Genomic DNA, 23,651 nt, shown 5'->3' with positions numbered 1-23,651 from the left:
CTTTGGTTTATATGTGAATGTCGTCGAGGTAATCTTATCGCTGGCACATCGCGTCCTTTTAGGGGTGCATTCGAGGAAAGGGTGGAAAAACGTTTGACATGCTAAGTAGCGACCTGAGCCTCTCTTTCAGCGACATTTCTCTGCATGATATTGGCTGTTTTATCTTATATACATAATATAATATGTATGATGATAATGTACTTTTAGTGTTCTTTTAGGTGTTTTCACTACGAGCCAGTGGCGGTTTTTCATAAAGCAGGTGACAAGCGAGAGTATGAAAGTTTAAAAAGATCCGTAGCTTCGTGTCCGTAAACTTATACGTATGCAGTTTGCCGTATCACACTTCGCCGTGCAATGTTGTATCGGAATATGGCCGTGTATTAAAGACCGTCCAATCTCTTTGGGTCGCATAGTACTTCCATAAAATTCATATCTATATAAATCACGGTTCTTGTCGGTTTACAGTTTACACTTTACAGGAATCCAGCAGCAAACAAATTTTGAAAATAGCCGATACTTATAGTGGATTATTTGTTAGGTTAGGTTAGGTTTTCATTCTTGAATTCATGAATTTTGCCAAAATCACCTATGAAAATTGAATTAATGTTCATATTGAATCTAATAAATTTGGTGACCGTATAATATAAGGTAATCTCTTTAATATGTATTCTTAATTCAACGAAAACAAAAAAGTATGACTGAAATGTATGTCGGATTACCCATAGTATACCTACCTGAACTGGTATGGTTTGGTTTAGGCAGGGCTTAATTAATGTTTAAAAACTAACCAGCACCATCTGCAATTTCTATTACCATTAGTTCAATGAAAACAAATATGACCAACAAAGTTTAGTATGCACTATTTATGTCGGATCTTAACAGCCTACCTCCACCCCTCGCCACTGGTGTGGAACCAAGTACTCCGCTATATGGTAAGAGTCCGTGTAACTAAATAAACTCGATAGATAATAAATGTATTGATTTTTAACGATTTCTACGCATAAATCTAAACTAAGCCCGTGAACATTCCTTATAAAAAGTTACGCTATTTTTTACCGCGTTTTTCGTAGCTCGTATTCTTGTTTGTCCGGTGGTTGTTTATCCAGTACAAATCTTGCAATCGATTTTTAACTAACTTCCCGACTAGAAAATTGAAATTTTTGAATTTGAAACTTTTAGAATATATCAGAACATGATGCCAATGCATTCTTTTAATACGTTTAGCCATCTTTAAGTAAGATTGAATTCATTTTCAGTTAATTCTGTTTTGTATGAAAAGTTATTTTGGAAGAAATCCATTAAAAGTAAAAACTATTATTGGTTGCTAGAGGTCTGGGGTTCTAGCAACTAAATTATTAATATATACGTGCGTTACTATGGAAATCAAAATGACATTTCTGTATTCTATATTTATTCAGTATTTCTATCAAGTACAATAAAAAAGTTTTTATTAATACATAGAATTAAGTTTATATGATTCAACAGGAAATTTAAAAACGTGGTAGGTATATAAAAAGTTCTTTTTATCTTGTAATTATTTAATTATTACGTGAAAGCTTTGTCCAATAGTTTCTGATTATTTCAACGAGAATACAATTCAATCATCGAAAAATACGCAATCTACTCTGCTTTGTTTTTCGTGTGGGAGGAATATGGACTAATGAAATCCTCCGACCTTCGATGAAATTAATCGGAAAATCCATAACCGGTCCCCGGTCCACTGACTAACAAAAGCTATTCTTATAATACCGCAAGCCTGGAAATACCTAGATCACAATACGCCATTATCGTGCTGTGCTATTCACGTGTAATTAATTGTTTTTTTTTTCATCTTTTGTAAGAAAAATGAGTATGATGGTATATATATATTATGAAATTCTTCTGGATTTATTGACATGGATTATATTAGGTACTTATTAAAAACTATAGAATTCATTTTATTACAGCCACATTAGGAAATGGGTAATATAATGCTTATTAGTAATTGTTTCTATCGATATTATTACAATTTTAAAATATCCTAAGGAGAGCCACTGTAAATTAATCGCATCGTTTTAATTCTTTCAGATGTTTATTTTCATCCATGAATTTCCAGCGTCAAATCCGAGAGCTTTTTCTTTTAGTTCTTCCGGCGATTTTTTTTGGTTCAGTAATTTGACTAATTTCGAACCAAACAACCGATGGTCGGGAAGCTCTAACTTTTTAGCAGATCAAAATCGTAAAATTAACATACGGCATTGTTTTTCTTTTCATTTTATTGTCAATTTCAAAATACTATAATATGCAATAGGTAATTCAACATCATAGTACGGTGGTTAGCAATACTGTTTTACATATAAAAGTCCAGCACGTTAATTTTCAAGCAAATCTGGTGCAATATTCTAGCGTTCTATGGGAATTTTGAGCTATATGTGGTATCAAACAGTGGCGAAGGGTGGAAGTAGGTTGTTAAGATCAGTCATAAATACTGCACACTAAACTTTGTCAGTCATACGTATATTTTGTTTTCATCGAAATAAGACTACAATTTACATACGGTGTTGGTAAGTTTTTAAAATTAAATTAAACCCAGCGAACCAAGCCATAATAAATAATAGTCAAAAAATACTCGTCTATCTATAAAATATCTAAAATTATGCAATTAAATCATACATAAATTTGGATAAATTATGAATAATATTTGTTATCTATTAAAGTTTGGTTTAGGCAGGGCTTAATGAACTTATTAAAAGAACCAACAATATATTATGTTATATGTATTCTTATTCCAACGAAAACAATTAAGTATTAATTAAAAAGTGTGGACAGTTTTGTCGTATCGCCCAGAGTATATCAAAACTATTGTGGTTTGGTTAGGCAGGGTTTAAACGATTTTTAAAAACTAACTAACACCATTTGTAAATTGTAGTCTTAGTTCAATAAAAACAAATACGTATGACTAACAAAGATTAATGTGCACTATTTATGGCGGATCTTAAGAGTCTACGTCCACCCTTCGCTACTGGTATCAAATAACGTTAGATTTAACTATTTTAACACCATACGCCATTTTACAAGCCAGATGCATTATGCATATTCAAAAATGCTAGATCTGACAAGAAAAACGTTAGCAACGCTGCTTCGATGTCATGATCGAGGTTTCTATATTAGAACACTTCTTCTCCGCCTGCCTGCTATCTTGGCCAGTACAAATATTATCATATTTCATTTTAATGGAACTCTACCGAATAAACGTTCGCGTTTAGTTTTATTCACTTGGCTCATTAACTTGCCATTTCCACCGGCTGGTGTAAAAACATCCACAGTAAAAGCAATCGGGCGGGCTTTGCTAGGCTTGTTCCCGGGGTTATGCCCTCACTTGACGGGTGGTTGATGCCCGCCGGCAACACAAACAGGCCCTGACTCGTCGATTTTTTTAATGAACAGAATTATCGTATTCCGATTTACTGTAAGAAATTGTTCAGATGTTTTTTTCCTCCCCTCCTCGGTAGTCTAATCATAATCCGTAAGGCATTGACTTCTCATCTGGCGGTGCCGAGTTCGATTCCTGGCGAAGTTACAATACAATTATGCGATATTCTCAATGATTACATGAGTGTTTATGTTTTGAAGATTGTTTAAATACACTAGCCCCATGGCATGTCACCCTGTTAAAAATAATATAATATCTATAAAAAGCCTTTTTATTTCTTACAAACAAAAGTAAATGACAGTTAATTGACTATATCTAATGAATATATCTATCTATGATTGTATTATCTACTTATTTTCTAGTTTATAAAATTAATTATTATTATTTTTGTATAATACATATATATATTAAGATTTTTTTATTTTTTATATAGTACTATTAGATAATGTTTATAGATTAAACAATGATATGTAAGTAATTAGATTGTTTGGTTTGTAAGAACCCCTCTTCGGGTGAAGGCCTCCTCTTAAGAGTCCCACAGGACTCTGTTTTTGGCTATTTGTAGCCAATTTGGGCCCGCTGTCTTTATGATGTCGTCTTGCCATCTCGCATGGGGTCTTCCTCTATAGCGTTTCCCTTTTGGGCCGTTCCATGAAGTAGCGCGACTACAAGATGAGAGATGGACAAAAAAAAATATATATATTGGTACCTATTATGCCTGGGTGTGAGTGAATCTAATAATAGGATATTTTGAAATGGTTATAAGTAGGTGTTGAACGTTTAACTTTTTTCGATTACGAATTATTGCGGACTTACTGATATTGGCCTATATTTTTACATTGTACACCCCTAGGCCCATAGTCCAAAGAATAGTTACCTATCTAGTAACTTATGGTTCCAAGGGGGGGCCGTCAAAATGTAGTTTAATCATGCCGAAGTAACCGAAAAAGTACTCTATAAAAAAATGGTTCGGTTATGTACAATAATTTCATTTTAATAATGCCACTTATTTTCTTTGTTTTCATAAATCATGTAGATACCTAAATATGTGTTATTGATTAAATCCGGCTGTTATTTGATGTGGTGAAAGTGAAAATGACACATTATACTTATGAATAACATTTGAAAAAATATTTTTTCGAGAAAGTTTTCCCTCAAATTCACCCCTGACAAGGGTTCGTTCGCTTTGAGCATTAGTCCACATCCCGGCGCATCACGCCAAGCCGTCGGGGTGCAAGCGAGTGCAATTTTCCTCGCCTCCGTTCCGTTGGTGAAGGGTTGGATACTCAGCCGCGCCCCCGGGGAAGGATATGCAAGGGAAAGCGCGACGCCGGAAATCGATATTAACTATGTGAGCATTTCACTTAATCCGGAAAGGCTTTGCGCGCTAATCTAGCAACGGAATAGAAATATCAATTCCGCTTAGCTATTTAAATTATTCGCAAATTTTAGCACCACGATTCAAATCGCTGTGTATTCTATTCAGATAAGATTCTCGTATGTTTTAACCATGTTAATGTAGCTAAATCTTACAGCCAATAATAATTAATTATAGGTAAATAATGCTACAGTGCCACCATGGATGGTGTATGGCAAAATCCATCTGCAGTTGTAGTGGTATTGGTTGCTAGTATTGAAAATGGTTTAGTAGCAAACAATACTAATACACCACCTGCGAATCGTATATGCTTATGTTGTCACTGTAGAATTATTTTTCAATTGTTCTTTATAGTTTTAAACGCCTTTCTTTGTACATAATCACCTAAGTTTTTATATTATATTGTGTTGAAGGTACAAAGTATAGGTTATAATAAAATCAATATTAGCAAAACCTGCTGCATAAACCCTTCTTCTGTCAGATGCAGCCGTTTGTGGTTTCCCTGAAAATCAGCATGTTCCAGTCTGTCATAAAAGCTATTTTTTATGCAAGCTCAACGAACCGCTTATTTGCTTACTGTTTATGTGAACATTTACTAGAAATCCTTTTTTTCACTTTCTTATATATATATATATAATTATTATGTTTGGGTTCCACCTATATAGAAGAAGGCTATCTTCAACAAAACTGTAAAATATTTGAATAATCTATTCTACACACTTGAGAGAATTTACTACAGATATCAACGATAAAATATAAGTTAAAATAGGTTTTTTTAATTGCAAGTTTACTTCAAATATTTTTTTTACAAGATTTAAGAATGTAAAATTCTTTATATAACAGATATTTAATTAAAAATTATTAGTAAGTTCAAGTAAGTTACAACAAAAAATCTTGGAGTGACCCGTGACGTCGGTTAGTAATTAAATTAATACTATAGTAATTTAAAATACAAAAGCCGATCGCCTAATTAAACTCAATTTGGAAAACGCTTCAGAGAGTATTAAGAGCCATTAGTTAAAATTTGTCGCAATTAAGTATGGCGCCTATAGCATAGTGGTATAAGTGCATGGGCGCGAAACCCGTGAGATGCAGGTTTGATTTCTGCTGGGTGTCTTTATTTTTTGCAAAAAAGATTTTTTCTAATGGTTATAATATATTTTCAAAATTATGTATTTTCAAATATTTTTGATTTGACTCTTTAAAACAAACTATTATATCGCTAGATTCCGTAGTCATAAGGACTAACTATCCATCAATCGTTAATCAATTCATGGTAAATTAAACCGAACTGTTGTTGAATTTTTGGATGTCATTAAAATGTTTTTAAACGTATTGTTTTTTTGTGATTTAACCGGTCCTGCTCTTTGCTTTTTTATCTGTATAAAACAGCGAATTCCAAACTGGGGCGCACCTCCCTGGGGAGGCGCTGCTTTGTTTCAGGGCTATTCAATATTTCAAATATGTGGTCGTGCGTTGCAATTTGATGTGGTACTTATGATGATTGCTATACTTAAATGATGACTCCCGTGTATAATTTAGAAAACACTACATTATAGCACCACACTGCCCTAACCTCAGCGATAGGTAGGTGGGCCCGCCAAAGATCCAGGGTGTGGGGCCCATGATAGAATCCATTTGTCAACGAACGATGATGAATTTGGATCGACTACTATTGAAATTGATTATGCTAATAAACAATCACATTCATCGCATGAAAAACAAATTAATTCAAATATGAATATATAATATAAGTAGTAAAACCTTATATTTTTTTTCCATTTTTGTATTAGTACATTGTTGACTATTTAAAAAGGTGTCTGTATTATTTAATGAAATAATGGGGGGGAGGCGCCAAGATTAGATTTTTTAAAGGGAGGCGTAGTAACATAAAGTTTAGGAACAACTGGTATAAAACATAATATAGAACACTTTATCGTTTTTAATGAAGCTTCAAAAGCGACAAAATTGACATTGTATTTTTAGGCGCCCTAAAAGTTTTGGGCCGGCACTTTTTGCTTGTAAGTGGAATCCGACATAGGAAATATTATTAAACGGGCAAAATTCGCGAAAACACTGAATATATAATGAAATAATGTTTATTAAACTCCCGCACAAAAGCTTTCGCTTTGTTTTCTATGTGCTGGATAAATAGTATAAGTGCCGTAACAATGCCACACGTGAGTGATAATCCAAACATTACAGAGGTTTAATATTCACCGCGTGTATTTTACGGGACTGTAAATTTTCAGAAAGTTGTAATGGGTACTTTACATTACCGTCACTGTAAAACGTACATATATCTTGTTTAAACTTAGGTATGTTTTAACGTTTTATTTCTGAGAAATCCTAACAGCAGCATTGCATAATTTTGCAATTTACCTAAAAGAAACCATAAATTTACCTTATGTTATATTTACCTCGTTTTCCCCTTTTCGAAATCATTTTTCTTTTTTTTTCTGTGGGCCCTTCTTACCACCATATATCACAGTCCCGTTCCGTAATATGTATAGTCACTAGTAGAGAATCCAATCCCGACCCAAAATTCTGATTTCGGGATTTGCAATTTTTCCATAGTTAATATAAAATTTTTATATTTACAAATAATGTTGATAAAATCGGTCAAAAATAAGTCTAGTATAATTTATACTATTTAAGACATTTATTGTATAATAATGTGAATTTAATATGGGATTGCTGTTTCTGATAGTAAAGACTCGATGAATGGGTTAGCGAGATTTAAAATAGTAAAGCAAATCATGGTGTATGACCTTTCCGCTTCATAAATCTAATTAGTCAGCCAAATATGAAACTGCTGTAAAACCTATGAGATCATGGTGGAATTACTTTGTTAAAAGTGCGAAGCATTGTTTTTTTCCAATCTTTCTCATTTTTATTAATGTAGGTATGTGAAAAAATAAAATGAATCGGCAACTCACACATGGGTATAAATCAAACTTCATTCACACTCAGTTTATTTCTAATGTAGTTATTTGTTATTAAAAGTATTTTTTCTATTATATTTTCGTTTTTATTTTATTTTCCATAAAAATTGAAAAAAAAAAAAAAAAACAATCCCGAAAGTTTCGAGATCATGTTTACCAATCCCGGGATTGGAGTCCCTACTCACTAGTGGTTTTATACCATACCAATGAGATTTTATGAATAATGTAATTGTAAAATAATTGAAATCCTTCACCATCGTTTTATTTTGAATGTAAGTAATATTGTTGATACGTAAGAGTTATTGAAAATGTTCTCGACTATTCTGTTCCATTAATATTATATTTGTTGGTCAACCATACTCCAAGGAGTCCAAGGTATATCTAATCCGATTTGCGAATTTCTTTTTCGTAGCTTTTCCGAGTATTATTATTCCGTTATAATGGCTTCAGTCCATTTGGCCAAAATTGGGCGAATGGTCCATAAATACAAAATATATCTTATCTACGTAGAAATAATTACAAGATAAAAAGAACTTTTTATATACCACGTTTTTTAATTTTCTGTTAAATCATTGACAATTCTATTTATTAATAATTTAGGACAAATAAGGCAATTATTGTCAACAAACCATTTTTTTTGCTATTTTGCAACAAACAAACAAATATAGAATAGTGAAATGTCATTTTGATTTCCATAGTAACGTTCGTATATATTAATAATTTAGTTGCTAGGACCACCTCCTTAGCAACCAATAATAGTGGATTGGATTACGGATTTCTTCCGAAATAACTTTTCATACAAAACAGAATTAACTGAAAATGAATTAAAGTCTGCTTAAAGATGGCTAAAAGTATTAAAATAATGCATTGGCATCGTGTTCTGATGTATTCTAAAAGTTTCAAATGTCTAGCTAGTCGGGAAGTTATTTAAAAATCGATTGCAAGATTTGTACTGGATAAACAACCACCGAACAAACAAGAATACGAGCTACGAAAAACGTGGTAAAATAAAACATTTTTATCTATATATATTCAGAAAGCAATGGTATTTTATTACAGTAATTATCCAATGCGCCACAATACATGGTAAAATACAGAATAATATTTGTTCCTTCCAATTTTTAATTTTCACCACATATTTTGAAGATACAGTTCGGCTTTTGCACATTTTGAATTCCATTTTATTTTGTTTCACTTTTACTGCTGTCAGAATTGTCATTCTCATTTGACATACAGTTATCTAAATGTTGAAAAATCTAATTACGTACTGTTATTGTTGCGTTAACTTAGATAAAAGGACGGCCGTTGGACAAATGCCGTCATCCAGTGGTACCCAAGGGGTACGAAACGGCCACAGGGTCGCCCTAAAAGCCGCTGGATTGACGAACTAGTAAAGTTCGTCGGAAATACGTGGCAGCGAACGACACAGGACCGAGAGAGTCGGAGAAAGCTTGGGGAGGCCTTCATCCAGCAGTGGATTGACCCCGGATGATGATGATGAACTTAGATAAATATAATATCTATATTATATCGATCACCGAAGCGACCAGCTTGTACTCGTATGTTTGTTGGTTTGTTCTTTCTAATTTTTTACCACCGGTTAATTAAGATAAAATTTGATTATTTTGGATTCAATTGTAATGTAGTGTTCCTTCGTTTGACCACTGCTGTCAGATTTTATAAATTTGTGTTTCATGCCTATTTTGATATTGAAAAATGTAATTAGCATTTTGTTAATAAATGTACGAGTAAGGTGCATTGGGGTAATTCCGACAGGAATTTCTATGAGATGACTAGAGGTTATATATTTTGGTTAATTATTCAAAGTGTTTTATATTTACTGCCATTATTGTTTTACCTCTGTGTACTTAAAGAAAAGATGTATGATAAATATATATTAGATTCTGGAATATATAGTTGGGTTCTTTAAATTGAGAATTTGAAATATTGAGTCATTTTTTTTTTACATTGGGGAAATTACGAAATATCTTGGGGTAATTCCGAAATTATTCAAAAGTTGATTTTATTGCACTTTGACCAAAGGTTTACCTTTCTTTTTCGACAGTAATTACTCCGAACACAAAATATCATCAATTTTGTTAATAGTATCCATAATCCCTAACTTTTGATACTATTAGTTCGGAATTACCCCAAAAAAAGATAGTGGTTCTGAACATTTCAGTTAAGAACTTAGGATTAAAGGGATTGTGGAACGGGATGGAGCAGAGCAGGTTTATTCCCTGTTACTACCAGTTTTGTTCCCACCGGTGACAAATAATGAGAAAAATATCCCAATATGACACAAGTACCTACCACCTTAAATCAATAAAATAAAGACGAAGAAAATCAAAGAAAGTGATAATTTTAAAAATCAATTTTTATTTGAGTCTACATTCTTATTTGACTACCTTGATAGAACAATATTTTTTATAAAGATATATTTTGTTTACTTACTGCTTTTTACATAGCAAAATAAACTTTCTTCATACCCATACAATTAAATTAGTCAACATTAAAAATGTTAAATCAAAGTCGGAACTTGTCTTTTTAATCATTTTCATCTACTTTTATGGCATAATCTTATAATTTATTCCTGCTAGCAATCTTAAAACTAAAATGCGGGCTACACTGTTAAAAAAATATAACAGAATTGCTTAAGACATGGTCTGAAAGCCTCACATATACATAATAATGATCTATTAGTTTGATACGCAATCAGCCAAAATAAATTCTATCTTTATCATTACATAAGTAATATTCTTTTTCATCAGCACTTTTTTTGTATATCTATCCTCTTCACTATTAATGACTCTGGAACGTTGTCACTATCTTTTCTTTTGGTCGTAATAAAGGTTAGCTGCTGCTGTGGTCTCATAGTTTTTTAAGAAGTTGATAGAGAAATATGTTTCCTCATGTTTTATTATTTCTTCTATGAACCCAATATAGTACCTCGATTTTTTCTGATTGAATACCTGACAAGCACTGAATCATTTAATTTGTCATTTTCCTTCATGCCAGGGTCTTTATCTTGAGTTTTGTATACTACTTATATCTTTATTTTTCAGTTTTAGTAGCAGTTGTTCATCTTTGTCTTTTTCTTTTGAGTCTATTCTGGTTGTCATATTTTTTCCTTTTATAAAAACATCAACGTTGTCTTTCTCATCTCTTTCAATGTGTCTTTTCTCTTCGTTTTTTTTGTCTGTTTTATCCGTTTGATTTTCTTTACCTTTACTTTTTTTGCCAACACAACTTTACTCTTAGTACAGAGAGAATTTGAATCGTTGTTGGTGAGTATCTTTTCGTCAGTTAAACTTTCACCATATTTTACATCTTTTGTTTTTTGTGACCTTGGTTCTTCCTTGTATATTTTTCAATCATCTTCAGAGTATTCATCCATCAATTCTCCAAAATCAAGATAATCTATAATATCAGCATTGCTATATTCGCTCATGATGTCGGATACACTAGTTATGCTGTTAAGTGAAGGCTGACGTTACCGCACTTACCCAAAATTATAATAAGGCGTGCGATAGCTTCTTATTAGGATGACGCTAAATTTACTTACTTTAATATTAATTTAATTAAGTATATTATGTACATCTAAATTGGATATAATTTTAGTTTCTTTACAGATTGAGAATCACTGCCAATTACTATGGAAAAGTTAAGTGGGCTATTTCGGAATGAATATATATCGGAATAACCCCAAAGGGGTATTTCCGAAAAAAAATTAAAAACACAGCTAGGACGTTGTGCTCCTCTCACAAATTCGTAAAAAACGATAATCTATCGTAAAAGCAATCACTTATTCAAACAACTTACCAGAATTCCGAGATATGTAAGTTGGGGTAATTACGAATCAGCAAAAAATGACGCGAAAAACACTTCTCCGAAAAAACTTGATGGTATGCACGCATTGTTGACACTAGCGACTAGCGACGACTTACGAGGTGATCACAATGAAAATGGCTTCTAGACTAAATGTTGTCAATAGGAAAATATCGCTTCGATTGGTAGAATTTTTAAACTTTCGGAATATACCCATATTCGGAATTACCCCAATGCACCTTATATCAATCATCGAAGCGACCTCCTGTGAAGCCCCGTATGAAACATCACATCCTTTCTGCGATGGGGTAGCTTGAAGACAAACGTGATTAGTGGGAACATGGCGATTATTCTTCTTCTTTAAGTGCCGTTATATAACCGAGGGTAGGTTATCATTTCGCCTCCTTATTCATTGCCGCTCTAAGATTTATTCTGTGCTTCGATCCAACCACTGACGCAAATTCTTCAGTCAAAAAATACGTCTTATGTATGGAATTCTCTTACCCTCCATGTTCCTCTTATGAGTAACTCAAGCGGTGCATATTTGTCATGTCGCATAATGTGTTTCTTTACTGTAGATAAGATTTTTGGATTTTCAAACCCAATCTTCATAGTGCCTACTGATACTGAATACTCTCTTTCCATGATATCCTAAGATTTCTCTGGTAACCCACACCTCAAAAGCGTCAATTTTATCATGTCCGGAAATTTGTACGTATGCAGTTCGCCGTATCACACTTCACCGAGAAATGTTGTATCGGAAATATATGGTCGTATATTAAAGACCTCTGAGATAAAATTCATGTCTTTATAAAACACGGTTCTTGTCTTTTTACAGAAAGCCAGCGGCAAAAAAATTTTGAAAATAACCGATTTACTGGATTATTTGTTAGGTTAGGTTAGGTTTTCATTCTTGAGTTCATGACTTTTGCCAAAATCGGCTATGAAAATTGAATTAATGTTCATATTAAATCTAATAAAATTGAAGACCGTTTAGTATATGGTCATCCCTTTCCGATAGAAGCTCACGGCGAACTGTGGTACGGTGAAATGTGTTACGTATAATTTACATGTAACCCAAGTTTATCGTTTGAATGCGAATCGATACTCGACGCCAAACTTATTGCTAATTTATGTATAAACGACCCCACGAAGAAATCGAAAGAAATGTTTTAAAAGAATAAATGCTCTCTAGGTGGACAAGGGTTGTATTGACTCCCTATACTGAAGGATGCGTATAGGAAATCTATGTTGATGTAGTACATATTGTATGGTGATGGCTTGAAAAACAGATTCTACAATAATTGATATAATATCCGATAAAGTACAACGCGATCATATGGGCGTGTATATTAATTGCACCCATTTATCGCTCGAGCTAATCCGGCTTATCTTCGATTGTCTTGAGTACGTTGTGAGTACACCTTCCACTCGATCGGCTTTGCCTTGGTTCATGGGTACTCAACCGGTCGATCGAACACGATTTCGCTTCATGAAATTTAATATTTACTACGGTCAATTATTTTTAACCAAACATAATTCGGACTCGTGCTAATCTAATAAGTATGTACGCAATTGTGTGAATCTTCTCAGTTAGATTTTATTAATTTGTCCAATGATGTAATTAAAAATCTAATTTTCTGAGGATAACCTATGATACTATGTTAAATAGAATATCTCTCTCCTCTTCGGGATTACTTTTAACAGTATAACCAAGAATCGGATGATTTGGCTGCCTGTCAGTCTTCGTCTCCACCTCTTCCGGTATTCAAACGGTTTGAATACAACCCTTTCCGTTACAACCGTTTGACACCCTTTGGTCTATCCATCAGAATAAAGCTATTCCTCGTCACCCCGTACTTCTACTGACCAAATATCACGTTTATCCGGGTTGTCACCTTCATTGTGGCTAAATAATTAGTGAATCCGATCTAGACTAACCGAGAAAATTCTGTCTCGTATGTGGAATTCGCTGGTAATTGACTCATTCATCCGTACCATCCTATGTCTTTCTTTTACCTTTATCGTCCAAATCTCAGAAGCATAATATGTCACTATAGAATAAAGTTATGTATGATTTTTTTTAGTATTCTTACAATATTTTCGGTAGGTATGTATATTATATCCGACCCCACCTATAAATTCAGAAATGAAAGTCGATCTCCATACAAAGGTTGAGTATCCACCTCTACTAGTATATCTGTTTAGATATTATATCTTTCGGCAGCGTCAACGCTTTGCGATGAATTTTCCCGTTCACAGAATTTGCAATGCCTAGTACCTATCTCTGTTTTGCTGCTCACCAGCTCACCCAAAATAAACGTAATTCAACCTATGCACTCCATTTTCATTTGTATTATAGTCCATAAACCAGCGATTTCCAAACTGGGAGGCGCGAAAAGTTTAACACAAATGTAGCCACAGGTTTGCAGTTTGCAAATGCATAGTTTATAAAAAGCTTGGGGGCCCGGGCTTTTAATAAAGTAATATTTAATTTTACTTTATTATTTATTATTATTTAACTTTTAATAAAAGTCGCCTGCGGAGCTTTTTTATTTCAGGATTATTACATATTTTAAATATGTGGTTGTGCGTTGCAAATATTTGATGTGATACCTATATGATGATTGCTATACTTAAATGATAACTCCCGTGTTATCTATCGTGTCCCCTATTTAGGAAACACTACTTTAAAGCACCACACTGCCCTTAACCTCAGCGATAGGTAGATAGGCCCGCCAAAGATCCTAACCTGGGGGCCCATTCGCCCATTCAGGATGTGGGGCACATGATAGAATCAATTTGTCAATGAACGATGATAAATTTGGATTAACTACTATTGAAAAGGAAAAATTGATAGAATTATCGTGCGATATTTCATGGAAACAAAAACCCTAGTTCAATTTTGGTTGAATCGAAGTGAAAAATAATATAATACTTTGTCAAGAAAAGCAATGCAAGTTGTAAGTAAAGTACTGCGTCCATTGATTCGTAACATCATATTTATGCGAAACGGGATTTTCTGCATTAGTTGAAATGAAATCCAAATATCGATCTCGTTTAGTAGAAAAAGAGCACGTTGTGCTAATAAACAAGCATATCCATCGCATGAAAAATAAATTGATTTAACAATGATTTAATATAAGTAGTAAAACATTGTTTATTTTTATAATTAAGTTATTTTTTCATTTTTGTATTCGTACATTTTTGGCTATTTAAAAGGGTGTCTGTATTATTTAATGAAATAAAGTGGGGGGAGGCAGAAGATTAGATTTTTTTAAAAGGGAGGCGTATTAACATAAAGTTTGGAAACCACTGCCATAAACCGTGTTACACTTGTTGTTTCACAATAATGGATCAAGTCCAATTTTCATATAATTCGATTCTTTTGTTTCAGTGGCTAGATAAAAACAGATTTCTATATTATGTGTGTTAATAATATCACAATCATAGTTCTACAATTTTCCGCATAAATAAATGGCAATACATATAAGACATCAAATTAAATGTGAATCATATTCATGTCCATTTTGACAGTTCCTTCAGCAGTATAAAGAGGTATTTGCTATCATTAATTTCCTGATATTAATAAAGCCTGAATATACTTTATGTTTTGACTAGTTATTTTAATTGATCCATCTACTTACTATCAAAATATGGTAAGTATATACAGTGAAAACATTACTGAATTTTACAAAAGGAGTTTTATTTTTAGGTCCAAATATCTCAGGATCCATTTTGATGGACTTGATCCATAATTATTTTGAACCACCTGAATGATTTTAGTTGTAGGAGAAATAATAGAACTGTTTTCACTCGTTTTGATATTCTAATACTATCATAACTGTTGTGTTCTATGGTGTGGACATTACAAAAAAATATCACCTAAAGCTGTGAGACAAGTCAAAAATACTTGTTTACTGTCCGACAAGATCTCGTCGATAACCGGAAGTGGCTGTAGTCGCATATATGACTTATCAGTAACATTGGTTATAATTCTTATTACATTATGATGGCACATAGGTAATAATATCTGCTTTATTTTACATACAGAGAAAAAACTATATTCATTAGAATAACCGCTTAGTAAAATAGAATTATGATGCATTTTTATCTTATATGAAATTTTAAAGACTTCAATTGTAATGCCCCATATATTGTAATATATATATACATTTAGTTTAGATGGATAAAAATCGATGAAGGGATACTTGCATAATCGATCCAAGACGCTCTTTTTGGCAGTTGCGCCACCTACGCAACCCGTCCGCTTCCAGTGTACTTTGGCCCGTTTCAGACGGGACAGCGGTGTTGCGCTCGATATAATATAGGAGGCCTTTGTATTCGAATAAAGGGGCCTTTGTATTATGTTTATGAACGCCCCAGAGCTAATGAGTCAACGCGTGTCCGGACACTTTTCCGTCGGCCGCTACATTCTCAAGCCGCCGATACACTTGCTTTTATTACCGCAGCCAGTTTTATGCTCTAATTTATAACGCGATATTATGCGTTGACTCATTAGCTCTGGGGCGTTCATAAACATAATACAAAGGCTCCTTTATTCGAATACAATGGCCTCCTATATATATCGAGCGCGGCACCGGTGTCCCACCTGAAACGGGCCTTAGTGTTCACATCCACACATCCAGTGTATTGAGAAAATTGCTAACAATAATTCGTTGTAAAGAAACAAACTACGTAATTTTGGTAGTTATTTTATTGAATGTACTATTTACGTGACTTTTATTGCCTTACGACATATTCACAATAATTATTGTTCATGTTATAACGTTATAAGCAAACATGTTAAGACATACTCTACTCTTGACAGCACATAATACTTTCTATCTTGGAGCAAAAACTGTGTTTTTTTTTTTACTTTCTCTTGGTGTAAATACTCTTTGTTTTCGTCTCTGAATTCATGTGTATTAATAGAAAATATACCATTGCCACCTGTCCCCCTTGTCTTGTGATATTGTTTTATGTTTGCCTCGCACAATGATAATATGCATTCATGCAGGTGTGAAAAATTCAATTTGCAGACACCGACCCGCGCGACAGATGCGCTCTAAATACGTTTATTTTGTGAGCGTGGCGGCAGTGCTGTGGTAAATTGCAACGTGACAACGAATAGCATGTATAAAACTGTTTTTATCAACAGAATTGAATATTTTTACATAATATTATCTAGATAAAACATGTATACACCCGCATCGAGTAAGGCCTGTTTCAGACGGGACACCGGTGTCGTGCTCGATATACTATAGGAGGCCTTTGTATTCGAATAAATAGGCCTTTGTATTATGTTTATGAACGCCCTAGAGTTTAATGAGTCATCGCGTGTCTGGTACACTTTTTCGTCGGCCGCTACATTCTCAAGCCGCCGATACACTTGTTTTTATTACCACAGCCAGTTTTATGTTATAATTTATAACGCGAAATTATTCGTTGAGTCATTAGCTCTGGGCGTTCATAAACATAATACAAATGCCCCTTTATTCGAATACAATGGCCTCCTACATTATATCGAGCGCGACACCGGTGTCCCGTCTGAAACGGGTCTAATACTTTGTATCCACTGCTCGAGGTAGTATTCTTTATAGCTAATCGTTATCAATGCCAACTGCCTTATGTGTGTGTTTGTTATCTAGGTACATATCACGACTATCCTATAATCAGTGTTGCCAACTATCACTCATAAAAATATGCCAAATTGGGTAAGAAATTAAGCTACACAATTTTCTAAATAGATTTACTCAAATTTAAAATCAGCATTTCAAAATTATTATTGACATCGTAAAAACGATAACTAAAATAGACGAATATGTAATAAATTTATTGTTTAATACAATTAAAAAATAATGTGGGTACGAAATTTGGTCATAGCATAAATATTGCATGTAAGATTAATCTATTGGTAAGATTATGTACAAAAAACCTGTTCCAGACATATTCCAGCATTTTTATGAGAAAACGTTAAATTTAACGCCTTATGCGATTTTTGCAAACTAGTTAGCAAGAAGAATACTAAATTGACAACGGTGCTCAGAATATTGCCCAAAATATAGGGCTTGGCTGCAAAATTCATTAAAAATTTTAATACATTCAAGTTAATACCCCTCACCAAACCACACCCACCTCGCACCACAACCGGTCTTAATTGGGCGCAACACGAAACCCTATGTTTGGTGTGAAGCATATTTTTTTTATGACTGGGAATGTCTCAGGAGCAGTTACCCAAAACTAAGGTCGCCATGCACTCAGATGTGGTTTGACTGAATTTACATGACTTTAAGTTAAGGTACCTACACTCGGAAGAGATGAGCACGTAGAGGCGATATTAAAAATTGTAGTAAGTAACAAATTAAAGCTAATACAAAACTGCCGAACATTCTGAGTGAAGAGATCTTCACGTTGGCAGTATGACGCCTCAATTTTTTTAAATGGAATAAAATTGGCCTTTGAGGCGACCAGGTTGGACGGTCAGATGGGCCCAACAGCTGGTTGAACCGACTTAAGCAGATCTTCCTGTATCCTGTATTTCTCCGCCACCTGGAGATGTTGAACGGGTAACAAGACCAAGCTCAAAGAGCCTACCAGCGAAGCCACCATATCCAGTCAAGAATTGACTGGTGTAATGATCCGGAGTCAAAACGGTTATCGCCATAAGACATCTATTAATTCAACTCCAGACTCAACGGAAAGTAGATAATATGTACTTCCCTATATTATAGAAAAGTATTTGAAAATCTTATTTGCTTTTTGGCTGTCGCCGTGTGTTCTTCCTACTTCTTTCCTCGACGTCTCGACCTCGTATCAAGAGATAACGTAATTAAGTGTAGGTACTGTTGGTTGCGACCAGTGATACCAGATCGTTGGATATTGGATTTTGCTGAAAGATCCGGAAGCCACGACGTTTTTGTAAACGTAGGCCGTCGTCCCTATTAATATTGTCAGGGTTGTCGTCAGTGGAGGGTGGAGACATTGATGATCGACGCGAAAGGCGAAGGTCACGTACAGAGTGGTCCAACCAAGTGTAGGATGGTACGGCTCTCTCAATACCTTCACATCTTTCTTTTACTCTCAATAATATTATACCTTTATTCTAGCCAACAGTTTACTATATAAGGCGTGACCCACAAGGCTCTCTTCAACAGCGTCTCTGCAAACTAACTGTCGTTTTCAATTTTCTAAAAGGCTGCTGTTTTTCGACCGCTGAAGACCCGCATGGAAACGATTACTGCCACCGTTTTTGTGGTCGATATAATTTCAAATGAATAGTGCATTGCTATAGATCTACCATCATAAATTGGCATTTCAGCGAGGGCGCTAGTATGACATTGAGAATTATACCATAACTAACAAAAAAATGGTAATTTATAATTTTTTATTGGTAGTAGATTTCTGTACAAATATTATGCAATCCATAATTCGAGAAACATGTTGTAAAATTAAATGGCATTTGTAACAAATTTATCCTCGATAGACAATTTTAGTTTCAAATTCGACCGGCTGCCAACTTACGATGGTAGATCTTTATCAGTATTATGTCCAGCCAAAGTATTGAATTCGGTAGTATTACGATAATCCCAAATGGAAGTGCGATAAAAAATCACATCGTCTAATTATCCCTATTCTGATTTATCTATCGCGCATACTGGTGCACGTTATCTAACACCGCGATTTTGGTCATTCAACACTTTCAAAATATCAGCAGACTTCAAATTAGTCACTTACAATGTTCCCCGTGAGGTGTGCGCGTGTGTGCGCGCACACTTACCAAAATGTGTCCGCACACATGTTTTCATCCCCGCACAGTCCTCACACAAAAATATTGTAACAGAAAGTTTCCTTTCCCAGATTTTAGTTTTGCTCGAATGCACGAAACCATCACATGCATCGGCGTGCTAAAGTATACGAAAAGACGATACGTATTTTAGTGTTTATCAATGGCCACCTATTTGCCGGGTCCTCTTTAGTCTTTACGCCACTGCTCAGATGCGTTGATTTACGCATTCCAAAGAACTTTGGCTGTCTTCTAATTGATGTATCCATATTATGATCATTGTTAACGGTGACTATGTACCTAACATGTAACTCAGATAGGTTAAGTTATTCGTTTTCTCTAATGAGTTATTTCAATGGTTACCAATCAAAAAATAACCATTAATATCCGATTTCGTGGATGCAAATAAATTATTATTTTTTGTGCTGTACGCCGTGTGAATTTATTTCATTAGCACAATTAGAAGCGCAGTACGTCCGTCGTCTACCTGCATACAAGAGCGCTGCCGAATCCGCCGCGCGGCGATGACATGTTAATATTCGTAATTGTAATTTAATTTTAATCCAAATGTTCCCATACTTACCATCGCGAGCGCAAGATCGTATCTCGAACGAATTGTTTCCGAGTTCGCCGAACCCGAATATACTTACAATGATAATTCTTCGATTCCTCGTTCCCATTCGTGGGCGTTGTAAGATAATATTACTTTTGATGAGATCACACCGCTGCCTATCCGTGTCTTTCGCGCCGACTTGAGATGCGCCATTTAGAGCTAATTGCTGGACGCATTTGAATAATCACATTCGTTGTTAGTTATTCATATTCGGATGTGCGAGAAACAAAACTCGCGGCAGTTTGATGGCACACATAACACTTGGGTTTATGATGATTAAAACAATACAATGTTAATCATCTGTGTGTGCCTACTTCATTTTTGGATATGCTCAATGCGGTAAGTTTATTTTACGACTAGCCAAAAATTAACGCGGTTAATGCTATGGCAACATCTTTGAGAGTAGGGAATCTAAACGCGAGCCAAATTTTTGGTCCCGGGATTTCGGGATTACAATTTGACGGTCCCGGGATTTGCGTATTTTTTGATAGTTAATATTATTATTTTTTTATTTATACAAATGGCATTGATAAAATCTGTCAAAAATGTCTAGTATAGTTTATACTATTTAAGACATTTATTTAATGTTAATATTGTTCAATCTTGCAAATACATGGGTTTAATGGAGATGTAATATAGATAATAATGTGAAAGTAAATCAGTTTTTCTTCATTTATTTAAGAAAAGATAACATTCATAATATTCGGCGTAGAAACAAGTGTCTGCCTGCACGTTGTTGGCGTTTAGCTGGATGAAAGAATTTATTATTTTTCTGATATTCATATGATTGCGTATGAAAACAAAAAATGATTATTTATTATCTATGACATGTGCAGGTACATGCACTTCCCTTACATCATTTTGTACACATACTAATTTATTGTGATTGATAAAAAAATCACGAAGGATTCATAATATCGAAAATTGTCCGGAATCCCGGGATTGGATTCCCTAATTGAGGAGCAAACATTCAAAACGTAATTTGTCACACAGATGTTGAGCTGAGATAATCAAGAAAAACATATTGTACTCAAAATGGTTTTTTTATTATAAAACTGTTTAAGGAAAAAAATTTAAACCTGGTATTTTGTAAAATCCAAAATTCGCGGAAGTGGTTCATTTTTTGATTTGAAATTTGGTCAAAACACGATTTGCATGAAACTTGTGGGCCACTATTTGAATGAAAATCAAGGCATTATATTTTTTTATTGGATAAAAGGTTCTTTGAACACTGATTCTGGTTCACTTTCATAGATTTAAATATGGACTATCAGAATTGACAAAAAATGTGTGACAAATCACTTTTTGAATGTTTGCTCCTCAATTGTGAGAGATACTGGCTCTTTAGAGTTTAGATTCAAGAATGACATGGAATCGGCGGCATGTGCTAGGGATGTTCGATTCTTTCAAAAAGATCACTTAAATTAATAAATAAAAAACGATTTTACAAAAATCTAAAGCAAAATGACATGTTTTTTAGATAATATTAATATTAATTAAAAGGTTGATGTTGTCAAACGAATGGTAAAGAACCGAGAAGTTCTGGGTAGTATCAAAATCAAAAAACTACAGTACAGTCAAGTACGGCATTCGCTAACTTGTTATCCATGTAAAGTTAATCATAAACTTATTACGTGGTTTGTACGAGAGCCGCTCCATCGAACTGTTTTGGGTAGCTGACGGATAGAGAAAAAATCACCCTGACGGTGGCCGACCTCCGATAGGGAATGGCACGATAAAGAATAGAAATTATATTTCATATAAAGTACTCCAATAATGTCAGTGAGGATGTAGTGAGTTCCCGTGATCACATATGCATGTGAAACATGGACCATAAGTAAAAGAGAGATCCAGAAACTTAGTAGAGTAGCACAACGTGGTATGGAGAGGTGCATACGGGGCATAACGCGAAAGGACAAAAAGAGGAATGAGTGGATAAGGAAGCAGACAAGTGACTAGTCTGTTTCTAGATTCATTCCAAACTACCCACTAATTTTACCGGTATTTTTAAGGCGTAGGTACTGAAAAAATATGTAGACAATAACGGCGCCTTGAATCGAAATAGTTCGAGAACCGTTGTCTGATGATGAATGAATGCTTGAATCAGGGAACTTCTGTGGCTTGAATGTATTTTTCTGAAGCGGGCTTTATTCGTGTTCGGAAACTTGTACGTATGCAGTTCGCCGTATCACACATCACCGTCAAATGTTATAATCGAAAATATATGGCCGCAAAAGACCGTCCAACCACTTTAGCTCGTATAGTACTGACATAAAATTCGTGTCTAAATAAAACACGGTTCTTGTCAGTTTACACTTTACAGGAAGCCAGCAGCGAACAAATTTTGAAAATAGCCGATATATTGGATTATTTGTTTGGTTAGGTTTTCATTCTTTATAATTGGATACCGTATGGTAAACGGTAATCTGAAGGCCTGAACAAAAACGATGCATGAGTGCGAGTGAGAAAGTATTCGGCACCCTTACAATCTCTGCGACACGCGCTAGAGTAAGATAAAAGGTCTACATATCTGTGAGCTAGTTTCCAAAAATATCGCCATCAAATAGGGGCGAAACGCTTCACATAGCGTTGATAACCTGCGAGCGCGTTTTGCTAAAATTGATATTTTTTGTGTTAAACATAAAGTCAATGGAAAATATTGTTAGTTAATTAAGTAGAAAAGATGGTTCTGTGTGTCTTCTTAAAATGTGGTAGCCGTGCTGATAAGCAAGAAGATGGTATTACGTTTCATAGGTAAGTTGATACATGTTCGTGATAATTTATTTGTATTTTATTATATATGTTAATATCAGTGACCAAGTGTTTCTTTAAAATAAATTAAAATATGGATATCTTTACCTAATGGTTGCATTTTGACCGCTTAAAAATACTATATAACGTAAAAAAAATAGAATATTGTATTTTAATTCTGAGCGTCTAGTGCGAGCACTTTGGGCGAGCACTAGCGAAATGGTCTGGTCTCGAACATTTGTAGACGAACGCGCTCGCTCGCCCACAAACCAAACGCAAGGCACGCGGCTTCATTTAGCAATGCAACGGGTGGCGTCTAGATGTATCTATAGTCTAAGGTAATCTCTTTCCGATAGAAAGCTAACGGCGTACTGTGCAACGGTGAAATGTTGTACGTACAATTCACATGTAACCGACTTTGTTACCACCATCGGAATAAATTCGGGTTCGCTTGGGAAAAATTATTTAGCATAGAATGTCACTTATTTTTATTTGTACAGGTGTTTTGTCACACACTATTTTCCACTAATCTTTATTGACATGAATGTTATTGATTGTTTTCATTTGAGCCATCTTATCTTCAAACAGTTCATTTTTTGTATGTTTTCTGCGCAGTTTCAGCTATATAGTCACCGCGGCGTGTAGTGTAGTATATTATGGATGAAAATAATTCTGTTGAAAATAAAATTCTTGCTTATTCTGAATACTGAAACACTACAATAACATTTTTATATACCTACAATGACAAATGAATTAATGACAAGTGTTTCTTCGAATTTTAATTGCACTAATAATCTACCTGTGACTTCTCTAATTGTGCTACAATTTTTATATATATCCAGTGAGAATTTTAACCCAAGTTATGACAGTTTGTTTATGACGGAATGTCAACACACCGACCATGTACGTATGTATTTAAAATCACACTTTGTCATGTA

At 34.4% G+C, this 23,651-nt stretch overlaps 1 protein-coding gene across 2 annotated transcripts in view; it reads left to right on the top strand.

The window, feature by feature from the left end:
* Ptpmeg2 (Protein tyrosine phosphatase Meg2) overlaps positions 1 to 23,651 on the top strand; it is a 339,596-nt gene that overhangs the window by 296,764 nt on the left and 19,181 nt on the right. The window contains exon 1 of one of the 2 annotated variants that reach the window (XM_085946127.1): positions 23,325 to 23,616. The exons of the other annotated variant lie outside the window; for it this stretch is intronic. Coding sequence (XP_085802253.1) covers positions 23,455 to 23,616 — 162 coding nt within the window. The 5' untranslated portion in view covers positions 23,325 to 23,454. Of the gene's footprint in view, positions 1 to 23,324; positions 23,617 to 23,651 lie in introns of those variants that run through there. 2 annotated transcript variants of the gene reach the window in all.

Source organism: Rhyacophila brunnea, unplaced genomic scaffold (genome assembly GCF_057557595.1).
Source record: "Rhyacophila brunnea isolate RB1 unplaced genomic scaffold, BYU_Rbru_1.0 scaffold_19, whole genome shotgun sequence".
Classification (NCBI taxonomy): Eukaryota; Metazoa; Arthropoda; class Insecta; order Trichoptera; family Rhyacophilidae; genus Rhyacophila; species Rhyacophila brunnea.
This window is presented reverse-complemented; position numbering and strand designations above follow the sequence as displayed.